The sequence below is a fragment of the Sphaerodactylus townsendi genome, linkage group LG14 (genome assembly GCF_021028975.2).
Source record: "Sphaerodactylus townsendi isolate TG3544 linkage group LG14, MPM_Stown_v2.3, whole genome shotgun sequence".
NCBI classification, from domain to species: domain Eukaryota; kingdom Metazoa; phylum Chordata; class Lepidosauria; order Squamata; family Sphaerodactylidae; genus Sphaerodactylus; species Sphaerodactylus townsendi.
The window spans coordinates 6,068,502-6,086,140 of NC_059438.1; the positions used below are offsets into that span (position 1 = coordinate 6,068,502).

At 42.4% G+C, this 17,639-nt stretch overlaps 1 protein-coding gene across 1 annotated transcript in view; it reads left to right on the forward strand.

The window, feature by feature from the left end:
* Positions 1–9,976: 9,976 nt before the first annotated feature.
* Positions 9,977–17,639, forward strand: part of GAN (gigaxonin) — a 28,540-nt gene continuing 20,877 nt past the window's right edge. The window contains exon 1 of the mRNA XM_048515188.1: positions 9,977–10,321. Within this exon, the coding sequence (XP_048371145.1) occupies positions 10,146–10,321 (176 nt within the window). The 5' untranslated portion in view covers positions 9,977–10,145. The remainder of the gene's footprint in view (positions 10,322–17,639) is intronic.

A 17,639-nucleotide genomic window follows, 5' to 3' on the forward strand; every position in this document is an offset into this window, starting at 1 on the left:
AGAGATGACCTTACAAATGTCATTTGATAATCTTACACAATGCTGACTGTACTAACAGAGTTCCAGTCCACCTAGGAGTCGATACGTATCTTTTGATTTGAATGTTTCCCAAATTAATAAAAGTGAAAATCACTGTTTGGCTTATTCTGTTATTAGTTTTGCTTTGCTTGATCCTTAACAGCATGGTATGTTTGCCAGAGGAACTGATGGGAGAAAACCAAGGTATATTTAAAAGAATTCTGTTTGTTTTTGATCAGGTCAGTTTGAGTCAGCCTGAAATGCGTGCAAAGTTATTTTTAAAATGTTTGCTTATTGTGAAGAAGTCAAACTAGCATGCTCTACCAGGAACACAGATTTCAGTTGTCATCAAATGTTAAGGTATTTTTATGGCCACGTATTGGGTCACTTCTGTAATTTTTTTTTTTGGGGGGGGGGAGATATATAAAACAATTACATTAGAATAACACTTTAAATTATTTTAATACTTCAACTATACAAAATGCATAATTTATACCTTAATCATCATGTAAAATTTTCCTATTTGACATATTTATGGAATTTTGAAGTATAAATGCCTTAGTATAAATTCTAAAGAGAAATAATTGTACGACTCTGACCCTTAAAATCTTTACAATGCAATCCTGAGGAAACTGACTCCAGCCTAAACTCATTCATTTTAATGGCTTTAGGCTGGACTAAGTCTTCATAGGATTGCACAGACAGACGTGGTTTGACCTGTCTTGGAACTGTTCTTATTCTCATTAACTTGCCTAGCCATTTTTATGGTTTTCTTAATTTTCATATCTACAATCTTTTTTAATCATTTGTTCAACCTTATCTAAACATTTCTGCATGCCTCTTTGAAATACCTTGTGTTTACTCAAAAACACTTAATTGTCCATAATGTCTGCTCTGATTGGCTGTTTCATCTGACAAGGACCAATGTGTGGTTGGAATATTTGGAGGAGAGGAGGGAGGCCTGCATTTAAATCATTAGAGACATAAACATTCATTGAGTGGCTTTGGGCAGGACGCTCCGTCTCTCAACCTAACCTACCTTACAGGGTTGCTCCGGGGCTCAGTGAGGAAGGGAAAATCATACAAGCTGCCCCAGGCTTCTTGGAAGCAGAGTAGTATAAAAATGTCATAAACACATAACAGCTTAATATTTCAGATTAAAGATGCCGGTTTTCCCAACCCAAGGCAATGCATGGGAAGGCAATACATGGGAATCCATAACTGGGTCTCCTCTCTTTTTAAAACAAGCACAGGGATGCCAAATTTGGTAAGAGCTATGATATGGGATGGGAACAATCCATACTTTTTGTTTCTCTGGTCAAAGTCCCCTCATGTAGTTTGCCCTGGATGAGTGGGAAAGATGGGTATAATATAAATGCCTGTCAGTTTTCCATCAAGGGTTAATAGCAGCTAAGAGGATCCTGTTTGTATTGGGACACTGGTACATGTTGAAAGTGTGAATCCCCTATCCTTCACACCATAGCATCAATCCAAAGGGCTGGTGCCGGGGGGGGGGGGGCAGTGGGAGAGATGCAGATTCTTTTTAACAATGGAAATGTGAGATATGTGATCCTGGAGCTTCTACTTTCTGTCCATATACACCCCAGATGTTTTATTCAAGTGTGCATTAGATGCGTTAAGGTATAAAATACTGAAATCAGTCAAAGGAGAGCCAAATGCATTATCTTCCTACTTCACAAAAGGTACCTTTCATAGTGATCTTATGAAGGACTCAAATAACGCTGAATGACGTGTAATCCCCGCATCTCCTTTTAAGAGTCAGGTAGTAAATTAATCAAAAGACCTCTGCCTGTGACCCTGAAGGATTGCTGCCAATCAGAGCAGAGAGTTACTGACCCTGATAGACCAATTCGAGTTTTACACACAATGGATACATCAGATCTCACTAACCGTTTGGATTTTCTACTTAAGTCTAATCAAAGCAAGCTGCTGCAAGGGAAAGCAATATCTTCAGTGTCCTGATTGTACCTAAGAATTATCTACAAAACCACTTTGGCCAACAGTCCGATTCCAGGAAAATCCTCTTTCCGTCCAAAGTGTTTATCTGACAAATTTGATTGGGGTCACTTTTTGAGCTTTCACTTCCGCTACGGATAGCTTCTTGACTTCAGTGATGCAGCATCAGACCAACAGAGCATGCAGTTTAGGGCTAATGAAATCAATTGAACCACTTAAAGCATTGCACCACCAATATCCTAGATGAAATTTCAATGCAAAGGACTGTAATCAGGCCGAGGCTGACAACACACACTGCCACTTGTGGGCAGACAATATAAAAGGGTGTGTGTGTGTTTTCTGTGGGGCGGGGCAAACCAAATTTTCCGGTTAGGGTGCCCTGTTTAACTTAATCATGATCTATGCCACTATACTGAGTGCGCTGAAATTGGCTGGCCTCATTTGGGTGGTAAAACTGTGGTTCGTGATCCTTGTTACTCATTTGCAAAGCTAAAAACAGGAAGGCTTTAATTTCCCCTCTGATCCTAGGAGACACACGAGGACTTTCTTTCGTGGAATGTGAGGTTAGCGTTCATCATGAACACAGTGGCTTCCTGATCAGCTGACCTGAAGCAATATAAACAGGCATCTACCAATGATGGTATATGTCTTTTTTCCCTCGAGAGAATGTATTACTGTGGATATGTGAAACATCACTTATTGAGTGATGAGATACAGACCTTGCACTGCTATGGGCACCAATTTAGTTGCATGGATAATGGTCCAGTTCTGAAGCTGTAAATTCCCATAGCAAGTGTCCCTGTAGAATTCAGTGGTTCTAATGCCGCAACCCTTTAATACAGTTCCTCATGTTGTGGTGACCCCCAACCCTAACATTTATCCATTTTACAGATGGAGAACACTGATGCAAAGAGTCTTAGGCGACCCCTGTGAAAGGGGCCGCAATTCACAGGTTGAGAACTGCTGTTGTAGATACAGCCTTATGAGAAAAATAATGTCTGATCTGGTGCAACCATATTGGCAGGCACCTGATTCCCAGCAGCCATTCATATGCATGCAGTAGATACAAATGGATAACCATGTTCCTGTGAATTGCCACTGGGAAATGGGACCTTCCAACTTGGTTGCACTGTATCAGACCCACTGCATTATACCCTCCTCATACCCTGATCCACAGGTAATTCAGTGAGGAAGATTATACCGTACTTGAATTAAGCTTGAACGTTGAAAAAAAAGTTGCATGGAAAAACACAATTTTTTTACCCTCAAGTTACAGCTGACTTATGGTGACCTCGTAGGATTTTCAAGGCAAAATATGTTCATAGGTGGTTTGCCGTTGCTTGCCTCTGCATAACAGCCCTGATATTTCTTGGGGGTCTTCCATCCAGTTACTTGTGTGGGATTCAAACCTGGATTTCTTAGATCCTAGTCTGCCAGTAGCCACTACACCAAGCTGGCTCTCCACAGTCAATTCAGTGAGGAAGATTAAATAGTACTTGAAGCTTGAAAGTTGGGTGGGGGGGAAGGGGTGTATGGAAATAAAAACAGTATGGATACATAATTCCTTCAGCATCTTACTAGGGATGTTTCTGAACTAGTCTCTTAAACAAATGAAAATGCTGAAAAATGAGAAAACAAAATCATTATTAAAATTGTTTCCCTAGAGCAGTACAAAGCTTACATGGGTGATATTTGCAAGAAGCATGAATTTCACTACAGTTCCTCCTTGCAATTTTCTGGTTATTGTTTGTACAGTTCAGATTTGGACCATCCCTGAATTATACTAAACAAACTAGAAACCATAATACAACAATGTGAAATATTTTTTTCATTGCATTGGGTTGGATCAAATCTGCTGTTGAAAAGGGAAAGAGGGGTTCTAGCTGACCAGCCCAAAAGGCTATGCTGGAGATCATTGGACCTGCATGGACATCTGCGTGGGTTGAGGACTGTGATGAGGAGGAAAATTGGATGATATTGAGAAAGGAAACCATTTGGATGTAATCCATTGTATTTCAACCAGTCCCTCTGGATGGATATACTGTCAGGGACTTTGGCACTCATGTCCTCTTCCTTTTTACATCCTTTCCTTTCATGCTCTGCTAGAGTGCAAATATAATTTCCCAGAGCCTGGGAAAATTTCCAATGCACCTGCCTTCCCATTTTATCCCGGGGGAGGGGGGGGTCAGGTCTCATTAAAAAACTATTTTAATGGCAGAAATTGAATGATTTGCCATATGTGTTTACAGTTTGGTGCCCCCCCCCCCCCCCCCGCTTTCACGTGCATCCTGGCAAAGGGTACCCTTTCCTTCCTACATGGCTTTGCTCAGAACCGTAAAGCATCAATTTCTTCAAATGAGAAATCACATCCAACCCTAAGATACACCCTTTGAGAAGAATTGCTGTCATTCTCTTTTCCTTTGTAAGCTTTTTGTTTTCGAAGAGAAGCAGAAAGATAACAGGGTGATGCGGCATGGGAAAGGGGGAGGAAAGACTGGGAGAAAGTGAAAACCACATAGCAAGACAGGAACAAGCAATAATATAATTTAAAGTGCTACAGAACAGGTGAGGCATGCCTTCCCCCCCCCCCCCACACATAATCCTATTTTCACTGTGTGAGAGGAGTGGCTGTGAGAAAGACAGGTACTTTGCACAGCAATAATTCTTTAGAAAATGTAAAGTTAAATTGCAGAACTTTGTGCCACAGGATGTGACTGCAAACCTGGAAGGATTTAAAAACTGAGTTGACAAATTCATGGAAGACTGGGCTATTAGTGGTCATGATGGATATCTCCTCCCTTCAATTCCAGAGGCAATATGCCTCTTTGTATCCGTTGCACAGGCGGAAGGATGCTGTGGCAGCCATCTGACTCATGGGCTTCCTAAAGGCAGCTGGTTGGCCACTGTCTGGACAGAATGGACTTGATGCACCTTTGGTCTGATGCAGTATGGCTCCTCTTATGTTCTTCAGGTAAAGGAATAAGGCCTGAATCGTTTCCTGTTTATTTCAGCAGCTCACTTTCAACTGTTGTGCTCCTAGACTTGCCCTTCCTGGAGCTGAGTATTACATCACATGCTTCCCTTATTGACCTAAATAGGCTATTTGAGGACGCCAAGTCTCTGTTGACAGGCTCAAGGAAGAAGGAGAAACACAATTAGGATTCTGTGCATCATAATTGCCAACAGGTAACAGCAGAAATAAACAACGAATTGAGACATGATTAATCAATAATGGCTTTCAGGTTACGTATATTCAAAGCAACTCCCTTAGTTATGAAATTTCCAGAGTTTCATTAATAATCAATGAACAATATGGGCCTTCCTACATATATTTATACTCTGCTTTTCTCCCAATGGGAATCCAAAATGGCTAACATCAGGGGCGTCAAACATGCAGATCTGGCCCCACACAGCCCTGCCAGATCCAGCCCCACGAGGCAGCCATCCGACCCTCCCAGACCCAGCCTGAACAAGTCAAATTGATGCCATATTTGGTCCTCCTAACAAATGAGTTTGACACCTCTGGCTTACATAATTCCCCACTCTTCCATGTTATCTGCACAATGTCCCTGTGAAGTAGGTTAGGCTGAGAAAAAGCAACTAACATAAGATCATCCAGAAAGTTCCTGTGCCACAGTGGGGAACCTGGGCAGGAAATATGTGGTTTGCCGTACATCCTTCTATTTCACTGAAGTCACGGAACTTAGAAGGGTGTGACTTTGGTTAGGACAGCGCCGTAACTTTCCTGACCTTTAGAAACTGAAAAACTGTAGGGGTGAGCCCGCGAACCCAGCAGAACCGTAGAAGGAGCGCCTGGCATGCCGGGTGTCCGACTCACGAGCTGCTTCTGGGCGCACTCGCCCCCCCCAACCCCATTCCCCCATGAGTCATAGGTCATGAGATGCCTGGACTCCAAGGTCACCAGATGTCCCAGACAAAGGGACAAAGGGGCTCCTGCCCCCAGGTGTGGATTAGATCCAGACGCTGATGCTTCCTCCTGCACGTAGCAGCCCTATGAGATCATGCATCACATGATGATCTCCCGCTCTCCCGCTCTCCTGCCTCCTGGTCCGCCCACATTGCCCCCCCTCTTGTAAATCCTAATAAAAGGAGGCAGAGCCTAGCACATGGCAGAGTTGCCAGGATCACGGAATCCCGCGCTTCCTGCCGCTGGCGCTCTCCACCAGATGGAATCTCCACGTCTTGTCTCTTCCTTGGGGCATCGTGGGCAAGACTACAAAAAACAATCAGGGCTACCTATTTCTTTGGAGGAATGTCAGGGGGAGGGGGTGCTTATCCCCCCTCCATTTTCTAAGACAAAATAGCACTCTTTCCAAGCTTCTGTTTGCCCCACATACCCCCCCAGAAAAGCCTACTGAAGTATTTCCCCCATGGAGTGAACAGAATCTTTGAATTCTGGCTGGGAATGCTGAGCACCTGTATTGCTTGAAAAGAAAATGGCAAATCCTTCTAGCTGCATTTTAGTGTTTTAAAAATAAAAGATTTCCTGATTAAAGTAGAATTTGGACCATCCGTCTTTGGTAGTTTCTAGGGCAGATCTGCTTCATTTGTAACCCCACAATGTGAACAAAGAACTCAAAAATGCATACATATACAGGAAAATATATGCATACACAGAAGTGCCAGCCTGGTATTACACAACTCTGTAGTACTTGCTCCATCAAGACCCTGGTGGGCGACTTTCAGTCTGGTAGATCTACAAGCCAGCTGCAGGCAACTTGTCACTGTCACAATCTTTATTTATTTATGCTTAAGTATGATGCATAATATGTGCCGTGATATCATTTGCCCCAGCCAATTATTTTGTTTTGAAACTTTCATGCTGCACAGTCACTCAGCATATATATGCTGGGCACCTCTATTGCTTGAAAAGTTTAGATTTTTAACAGGGGCCTGCAAGTGATGGCTCTAGAGCCAAATATAGCTTCATATTGAACCAGCTATGGCCCTTTCAATCAGAACATGAAATATTTAGGGGCCCTTTAGAATTACAGCTGGGTACAATGAATACAACATAGCTAATATGGTAATGTGCAACCTCCTTTTTGAGGTCTGGCAGCATGCCATCTTAGAATTCTTATTATCAACCATTTTTATAATAAACACTCATGATTAAAGCAAATGCATCCTGAAATGCGGCTGGTTATCTGTTCCTGAGTTTTAATTCTTTCATTAGCCATATTTACAGGACATTATCTTCCCTGGTGTTGATTAGTCTGTGGTATGTTCTGGGTTTATTTGCCGGTCACATGTTATAACTACACCACAGCAACTCTTGGCCACAGATTATTTTGTATCACCGCACAGCTAGATGATTGGGTGCACATATAATATAACACATGCATAATAGAACCATCATGTTGTATTTATTTTTCTGCTTGGGCAGGCCTTCATTATCAACATCATATTTGTTTACATTCACAGAGGTCAAAAAGCCATGACATGCATATAACTATGAGGTTATGTATATAGGTGCCATCAATATGTATGGTCCTTTACAAAACACAAGAGGGCAAGTCCTAGCCCTGAGGAGCTTGAAAACAAAAATTTGCACCACAAAGACAAGAACAGAGGATGAACATGCATACATATGAGAATGTATATATATCTGTCTGTTGAAGACACGCTTACATGACGATCCTAAGTAGGTCTACTCAGAAATGTTCAGTGGGGTTTATTCCCAGGTATGCATAAAAATAGCCTTAATGCACTTGATGAAGTCGGTTCTGGATCACTGCAACTTAAACCAAAAATGAGCCTTTTTAAAGAGGCTCTTTATTGTTTGAATTGCACATCAACCCTCCTTACTATTACATATGTAGATATGCATAATTTATTCTTCTGCCCATTATTGTCATAAGAACAATTCTAAACCTTAAGAACACTTTACCAGTCCTGGTTACAAAGCAGTCCATCAGCATCTGTGAAATTCAGAAAATTGAAATTGATATTCTGTCTGCTCAAATGTATGTGGGAACGTACAGAAATGATCAGTGGAATTCAGAAGATTAACTCTGTTCTGGATTGCAATGTAAGCCATGTATCATATATTACTTTGCAAATTCACCAGATCAGAACATCTTTTCTTCAATTTGGAAGCAATCGGTGCAAAATCTGGCGACTCCATCACTAACTTATCATACCTTGTAAAAGTCTGTGTTCCTAGATGGGTTATTGATGCTACACACACACTACCTATTGCTATGGTGCTTAATTCAGTTTGCCCCCTGAGACTAATTCCAAGTGAGTTAGACTGAAGTAATGGAATAAAACAACAGTCCAGCGTCATTTTTTAAAAAATTATTCTGACATAAGGTTTCATGAGTCAAATCTCATTTGATCAGATACTGAGTAAATTTGGTGGTGGAAAATCCTGTCAAGTCGAAGCTGATTCATGGGGACCCAAAAGGGTTTTCAGTGGATTGCCATTGCCTGCTTCCATGTAGCAACCTTCTGTGTAGTAACCCTGGTGATCTCCAATCCAAATAATAACCAAGACAGATCCTGCTTAGCTTCTGAAATCTGACAAGATTGACATACCTGCTTGAAAGTAATTCCCATTGAGTTTAATTATTATTAAGTCCCATGAGTTGAACTCAAAGGGTCACTTTTGAGGACACACAGTATTGCATTGGGGCTTCATCAATATATCTAACTTTGAATACATCTAATTCTCATTAGAGCTAATTCCCCAAAAGTTCATGCTTGTATTCAGAGACTGGAGCCATGAACCGACAAGTTAGACCTTTTTATATACCTGAGAAAAGTCCAAGGTATGCAGAAAACCTGACATCTTAAAAAGCAATACAGTTGGGTTTTTTAAAAAATTTAAAACAATAGAATATTTAAAACAAATAAATGCCCTCTGACATCTCAGCAACCATTGTGGTGGTTACTTTGCAACCACAATATTGTCAGATTTTAAATCTTGCTTTTTGTCAATAAAAGGCAGGGGGAATGGGCATGGCCCTTTCAAGAGCTATTCTGGTTTCCAAGTCTAACTCTGCTCCCTTCCCTCCTGCTGTAGATGGATGATTTGTTGAATCTAAGTCCAGCAGCAAGGTGACTTGCTACCATGCAATTTACACAACTCACTTTGATGTGGCAGTCGCTACAATAAGATGTCACACAATACATTATATTGCCGAATATACTTCGGCAATACATTGTCACATAACAGCTTCCACATAACTTGTGTGATGCCCATGCTTGGCAGTGGCTACCACACAGCTCATCTGAGCAACTTGCTACAAGGACTTTAGTAACTGGACCAGGTGTTTCTTAAAGGAGAAGTTGTCGGGGTAGAAAGCTGAGTATGTCAAAAATTTAGCAAATGCCTAATTTGATCTGTTGACATGTCACACACACCCCCTTCAAACAAAACAGAAAGCATTATTTGCATTCATTTATTTTAAAAATAATACAATCAAATCATGTGTGATGCTATATATCATATAAAGGAACATCAAATAATTACAAAAAATGACTCAAACAGGGAAAACAATTGTTGTCGGGTTTGTTGTGTGCTGGCATGTCACCCCAAACATTGTAGTGTGTGTGATCACCAGGCTCTGCAGTGATTTGTATTAGCAGTATTCCTACACAGACTGTTATACAAACAAAATGAGAGGGTGGGGAACAAAAACTTGCAATGTCGAACGGGGAAAAGAAACATGACCCCCCCCCCCCGAACCCCAAATAGCCTCTAAGCATACATAGAGGACCTCTCCCGACATGAGGTCATGGGGTGGAACGGGGGGGACGAGAAGCGTAACCCCCAGTCCTTATTTAAAGGTGACGCAAGTTTATCGCCCAGACTCAGAGGATGGAATAAACCACCTCGCAGCCCAGCCCAGCCGGGCTTAGCATCGTGAGGCGCACCCCCCTCAGCCGCTGCTCCCTGTGAGGAGGAGCCCGCGCGAGGGGCGGCGCAGGGAGATGACGTCAAGGCCGATGCCGGGGTTGGGAGGATGGCGGGGCACCGGCTGGCAGGCGGGCAGTGAGGCGCTGTGAGGCGAGAGCGGCTGAGGCATACCGGCCTGCGCGCGTGAGAAGTCCGGGGAGAGGCGGCAGGAAAGGCCGACTGAGGCCTTGTGAGGGAAAAGGAGCGAGGCCGGCGAGCGAGAGGGATGTCTGGGGGCGCGCCGGGCAGCGCTGTGTCGGACCCGCAGCACCCGGCTCGGCTCCTGCGGGCGCTCAGCTCCTTCCGCGAGGAGGGCCGGTTCTGCGACGCCCACCTGGTGCTCGAGGGCCACGAGATCCCCGTGCAGACCAACATCTTGGCCGCCGCCAGCCCCTACATCAGGTGAGCCCGGCTTCCTTCGGCCCAAGGCGGGGTGGGGTAGGGCAGGGCTTAAACTCCGCCTCGGGGCCCGCCGCCGGCCGGGCGTTGTTGTGCCTAGGAGCTCGGCACGTTTTGGGAGCCTGGCTGCTTCTGGGCTGAAGCAGCGTCCGCTTGGAGCGAGGCTTACTCTGGAGTAAGGTAGGGGTATGGTTGACCCGTTGCTGGAGTACCAACTCGGAAACAGAGCTGGGCTGGTAGTTCTGATCTGAGATCGCTGAAGTAACCCAACCTGCGGTAAGGGCTTACTCCGGAGTAACGTTGGGTTTGAGGTTTGTAAGTGCCTACTCCGAAGTAACGTTGGGTTTGTGGCTTAAGTGCTCTAGCCTGTCAGCCCTGACCTTTGAAGAATGATTAGATGAGGGCTGCTGGCACCAGGCTCTGGCATTGCTTACTCCAAGGTAAATTGGATCTGAGCTGTCAGTGCCAGCCTGTGGCGGTTTTAATCCCAAAGTAAACCCCTACTCCTGAAATGAAGGGGAGTCTCAATGTACATTCATGCCTTGGGCTGTATCTTTAGTTTCTGCTTAAGTTTCCTTGCAATCTGTTTCCTTCCCTCCATTTCATCCTCACAACAACTCTGTGAGGTAGGTTAGGCTTAGAGTATGTCACCAGCCCAAGGTCACCCAGCAAGCTTCCATGGCAGAGTGGGGTACCCTGAACCTAATTTGACTCTGTCACCACCACCACCACCACACACTGCCTCACTGCTTATGGGAAACAGAAAATATAGCATACATATATTTTAAAAAATATAATCATTATTGAAATAAATTGATTACTGGCATCTCATTGGATTGGGACTGTTAAGGCAGTTCTTGGATTTTAAGTTCAAATGCTTAATGAGTAAGGATTTATAGTATCTTTAGTAGAGGAGCCAACTGAATGAGATTGGGGGGAGGTTAAGGCCTGGGCTGTGCTTTTTGTTTACACATCAAGGTGTTTTGGAAGATTTTGGCGCATCTAGAAGTGTTGCTGGGGTTTTTGCAATTTTTCTGCTTTGGAAATCTTTTCCTCCCCCTCCCTGATGTTTACTGATTAGGTGGTTTGTTGTGAATGTGCTCAAGGCATCTTGTTTATTAACTTAAATGATTCTGAACTGAGCCCATGGTTCAGCCATTTGAAGTAATAATGAAGTGGGTGCCTTGGGCGTATGTAGAAGAAAGTTTTCTTGAGCAAGTGCAAGGTGGATCTTTCTTTCAACAGTGGAAAAATTCCTTTTCCCCTCACCCCATACGTACCATTAGGATTACAGAAATCATGTTTTCTAGATAGCTTTTCTAGATAGTACAAACTAAACAGTGTGGTCTGACTTTCATCAGTAGGAATGGAGGTTGCCAACTTTTTTGTTTTAATTGCAGCAGTCCTGTGACTTTTAAAAACTATATAATAGATCAAAGCTTTTTCTGACAGGCATGCCCATAAGATGGCACGTGGAACCTAGGATGAAATCTGCGTTCTTCCCATTCTTTTTAACCACTTTGGGTGATTAAAAGTGCTGATTTCTAACCTAGCCATGTTTGTGATCTAAAAAAATACACACTGTTAGCTCTTCATAGGACCCTTCCAAGCCCTGTAATCCTGTGAATCCGTTTATGTTAATAGCCATTTATTTTGCAGGATATTCATATAATGTGTGAATAGTGCAAATCTAGGATTTTGACCATTTGATTCCTAGCTATAAGTTTACTATCATATTAATAAAATCCCTGGAGAAAGGTTGTTTTATGGGTGTTGTAATGAGAAAAAGGGAGATAGGGTAGAAACTAGATAAAAACACAAAAGTAGCCCTGGTGGATCAAACCATTGCCCGTATAGACCCCCAATTCATGTTTTACGTTGTGCCCAGATGCCCCATATGGTCCACATGATGGGCAGAGACCAGCTGTCTTCTCCAACCCAAATGTTTACTGCCACTGATCATGGATGAAAAACTGAGTGAGAATTGTTAAACATCTCGAAGCTGTTAAGGTTACTACCTCAAATGTTTTCTTCCTCTTGCAAGCCTGATTGTTTATGTAGCAAATAAGCTTGCTTTACTGGTAGAGTGATTCAAGCAATAATACATGGGACCTTAGAGCTATGAAGGCACAGAGACAGGTACCTTGTTCCCAAGGAGCTTACAATGTAAAATGGACAGTGAGGGGAAACAATGGAGGGAAGAAGTGCCATATTTAAAGCTTGGCTACAGTTGGCCGTGAGGCTTCAGGGGCATAAGCCCAAGGCCAGAGCAAACAGGTAGGATATACTGTAAGGAAAGATTGAAAGGAAAGGGTTCTCTTCCTATCCTTTCGTTTTCTTCTTGCCCCATACACTGCAACTGCAACAATATTCTTTATCTCCAGTGAGAACCCAAAGCAGCTTACAGTGTTTCCCTCCGCACTGTTTTATCCTCACGACAGCCTTGTGAGGTAGGTTAGGCTGAGTGTCTGACTGCCCAAGGTCACCCAGCTACCGTCTGTGGCACAGTACAGGTTTGAGCCTGTGTCTCCCAATTCCTAATCTGGCGTTCTAACCACTACTCCACATTGCTGATCACAATATATCCAAGTACAGGGAAGTACTGCACTTATGTATGTAAGCTGCTCCGAGCCTGACCTTAGTTGGGTAAGGCGGGATATTAAATCTAATAAAATAAATAAAAAGTAAAACACTGAATGGGTCCATCGATGGGCTCAACTAAATGTCTGCTGCGTCATTCTGACCCATCTTGGATACCATGTCCTTTAATTCATTTTACATCCTTGGAAAGCACATTAATCTTATTGTGCTGTAAACAAGCAACAGCATGTATCTGTGAGTCTGCTGTATGATTCACAGGCATACGGAAGCTGAGGTTCTGGCCAACCCCCAGTGCAGCAGACTATAACATCTGGATGAGTTGAGTTCTTAGGGAAGCTATTTCAAAGTTCCTTTTTTGCCTGCTCATGCTCACATAGCTCCCTCTGTTCTATTTTTCTCTTTGGGTGTCAAGCGATACAGGAAATCTCATTGTTTACCAACATTACTCACACGGGGCACTGTCAGCTTTCCCCAGTTCAGTGTGACAAACACAGGCTGATTTGCAAAGATCAAAGGCAAGCAGTTTTTCATCAGGGAAAGGGTGTTGAAATTATTAGTTGGCAGCTAATTGGAAGGCAGCTTCTCCGAGATTCATGCTCTGTATGCTCAGAAAGTGCTTTTTTGTTTATATTGGCTTTGGCATAGCTTTCAGGAAACAGCTGATGATTGCATGTGTGTGTGTAATTCCACACCCATTTTTTATCTGTGCTTTAAAAATACCCTTACAAAATAAAATATTACCAGGCACCTATTTGTAAGCTGCACAGATGACTTTATGTTCAAAATGACAACTGGTATTACAACAGGAAATACTGTGACAACCTTAGAGAAAAAGTAATATTTTATTAATGGCCTCCTTGAGATGAAATGCTTAATAAGCCCCAGCGAACTGACCAATGAAGCCTGTCTACACCGTTTCAAGCACTGTTTTATTTTCAGCACTGTCTGGTTTGATAAATGGTTTCAGGTCAATGCACAGACTGAATATTGAATCATTACTGTTTCTGTAACCTACATTAAAGGGTTTGTGCTGGCTTTAGAAGTGTTTATGACAAGCTTTGTTAAGCACTAGTTGTTTGACGGTTGTCATTTCATCAGGTATTTTATAGTTCTGGCTGAGTTTGTGGACTAGTAATTAATTCCTCTTTATGAGTTTAAACATAAGGAAAGGGTAGTGTAAAATGACGACAGATTTTGTTGCCAGAACCTTTGATGTCAAGTGCCGTGTCTTGCGAATAGGGACCAACTGATACTCTGAGGCTCTGAAGTGCATCAGTGTCACCCTTAAACAGAGCAGGTACCTTTTAAAAGGTTTCTATTGACCTTTTGTTTGCCTTACCACTGGTTTAGTGTCATGCCAACTTATAACTTGCTTGCTCTGGAAAAACACAATGTTTAGGGTATCTCTAGAGCCAGAGTGATATAGTGGTCAGGAAAGAAGAAAAGTTGTCTAACTGAAGTATTTTTCCTTTCAAATACACAGGACACACTGATCAGCAAATCAGAGATGGGATCCACCAGAGGAACTCATCAATGGTGTTGGCAGAGAAGACCTTTTTTTCCTGTCCATCCCCAAACAGCTTGCCATTGGTCCCAAAACTGAGGATTAGGAGCAGGTCACCAGCGAAATATATGTGTGGAGTTGTAGGCAGCAATGCTAAAGAATCATGCAAATGTATAGATTGGTTTCACTAGAAAAACGGAAATGTTGTTTCCTTATTGCTGCAGTCCTGTTGCTCTCCCACTGCTCTCAGTCTTGTGGCACCACTTGTGAAGCCCTCCTGATCCTCCAAGTTTGGGTCAAATGGCAAACTACTTGAGAAGGGGAAAATATGGAAAGGTCTGCTCCCACTGAGAGCTCTTCCTGTAGCTCTTCGGGTAGCTCTTCCTGTGAATCCAACACAGGGTTTTTTCCCCCCTACCTCCATCCTTTGTAAGTTGAGTGACAAGGTAAAATTGACCATGTTGGTCCAAACCAAAATTTCAAATAAAAAATCATGTAATGCCTTTAATCAAGCATTTAACACAAGATTCAGACATTGCTTTGAGATTGCTATCTGAACTATCTTTTGTCCTTTCCGTCTTTGTTTTTAACACCCAGCCTAAGAGTTATAAAGATGGTGGAAGCTTGCACACTTAGATTATTTTGGTTGGTAAAAGATACTGTTTTATTTTGGGGTGTTACTTTATTGAGTTTATATTATACAATACATAGCTGCCTAAATAATAATAATAATATCCTTAAACAACAAGGAGAAAGACTTCAGTGAAAACTTAAAACTCCGGGTTATCTTCTGTGTAACATTGCAGTCAGTTGAATTTAACATTTTATGGATCATGGCAAGGTATGAAAATATATTTGATTTAGACAGCAGTCATATTGTGGGAAAGCTGGTTTAACAAGAGTAAGAACTTTTATGTTGAGTTGTTTTTTTACAGTGGAATCAGTTATCATATATAGCTTTTTTAACCAAAAACATTAGATGTTATGTTAATGCAGCAAGATTTTGTTTGGGAAGACATGTTTTATAATAGGGCATATTGCTGGTGGATTTAATGTGGCGCTGGATGGAAAAATAACGTGAATGTTGGGACCATACTCTAATTAAAGGAGAGGCCAGAGCCAGACGTGAAGCTTATTGCCCTAAGCCAGAGGAAGAAAAGCAGAATGAAAACTGCCCCAGTTTCAAAACGGATGCACTGCAAATTATGAGCACTGATGAAGGGCCGTAATTATATTGGAATAACCATTTTAATAGAGCCCTTCTTCCCTTTGCCCTGCCGCTGAAGAACGCTGAAAGCCTTTCAGCTGTGAAAAGGTTGGCAACTAGCTGAGACCAAATGCCTGTTTCCAAATTAATATTGGACGAGACCAGTGTGTAGCAGACTTCTCTCTTTGGTACACCTCTGAAGATGCCAATCACAGATGCAGGCGAAATGTTAGGAACAAGATCCACCAGACCACGGCCACACAGCCCAGAAAACCCACCACAACCAGTCTTCCCCTATTGTTAACAGCCTTGTTCAGATCTTGCAAATTTAGGGTTGTGGCTTTCTTCATACAATCAATGCATTTCATGTCGGGTCTTTCCCTTTTCCTGCTGCTCTCAACTTTTTCTAGCATTGTCTCTTCCAGTGATTCTTGTCTTCTCATAAGGTAACCAAAGTACAATAGTCTCAGTTTAGTTACTTGGGGATAAACCCCAATGGGACTTATAAATGAATATGCATATGATGAATCTGAACATCGTTGGACTTCCCCTGACCACTTGATTTGAAAAAGCTTCTCAGCAGAAATTTGTTTCAAATAAAAAAAATAAACTCAGCCTTGTTACCTGCTAGTTTGTTTAAAAAGGGCTGTTTTTTGAAATAGCAGTTTGGTGCTTTTCTACCACCAGGCTTGCTGTGTACCCTCTGTTTCTACCCGTGAGAAGTTATCTGGACAGAAAGGGAATTCCAGAGAGAACTGGAGTTATTTTAAGGCAAACAGCAGAACATGACTTAAAATGACCTAGTACTGTGACATCCTTAAAGTGGTACAAAGCAGCAAATTGCCTTAAACAGCAGTTAACTGGAGGATAAATTACAGGGAGGAGCACTGATGAATTATTGTGCACCTTGATGACAGAACATAACAAAGGTCTGGGTCTGAGTTCAGTGAGTAGTCCTCATAACACAATCACTGTCGTTTTCCTTCTGCATAAACAATATCTGGGTCTTCCAGATATTATTAAATTAATGTTTCAGTTTATAAGGTGTCTTATCCGTGTACGAAATCCAAGTTTAAAGTCTTAGCCAAAATTTGAAACATGTTTTATATAGCCTGGGGATAGTGAAGTGTGCCAGGTAGCCTGCGTGGATGGAAAGATTAAAACAGGTATGGAGAGGTGCAACCTGTTCTCAGGGGAACATTAGTTTTTTTGTTTCACATGATTCTGCTTTGTGCATGGAGTTGCCCAATGCACAAAATGTGCATGGGTAGTGTGATTTCTCATGGACTACTTGTCAGTCTTCTGGGTTACAGTTCTGTAATTTTTGGAAGACCAACTGAAGTATGATTGTTTCTTTCCCGTAAAAGCACTTATAGCAAAATTCAAAGGAGAAAAAAAACTCCCAAACACTGAAATAACAATAATAAATCTCTACCAAATACATTTATTGAAAATGATGTGCAGTGACAGTATCGGCCCCTACAAATGCTGGCAAAAATACAAAACAAAGTGGGACTTGCTGATAAGTACCTGTCACTTGAGAGGCACTTATCGTGAGAGTTGGCAGTAGCTCCCATAATGAAGTAAAAATGCTTAAAAATCCATACAGAGTTCTGTCTGTTGCATCAGTGGGTTGGATTCATTGGCTCCTTTCCATTGAGTTTTTCCAAGCGAAGAAGCCTTTCTCTACTGGAAAAAAACTTTTGATGGAAATCTTTTTCACGGAATGCTTAGAGGGAGGGAATCCTTGGATTCAACTTAATGCAAGAACGTTGTGTGGGAATGGATTGGTCTCCATGGCTGTTGCCCCCAGTCACAGCTCCAAGGCCACTTTGTGGGCTTTGAGTTGGGTGGATGTGCCAGGTGGCGCTGGGTCCCTCCCTGTGGCTTAGCTGGCCATGGGTGCAGTTGGAAGACATGGCTGCATCAGCCATATCCAGAAGGATCAGCTAATGGTTGGGGATGTGCATGGGAGTGCAACAGCTGTGGTTCTCCCCCCCCCCCCCCAC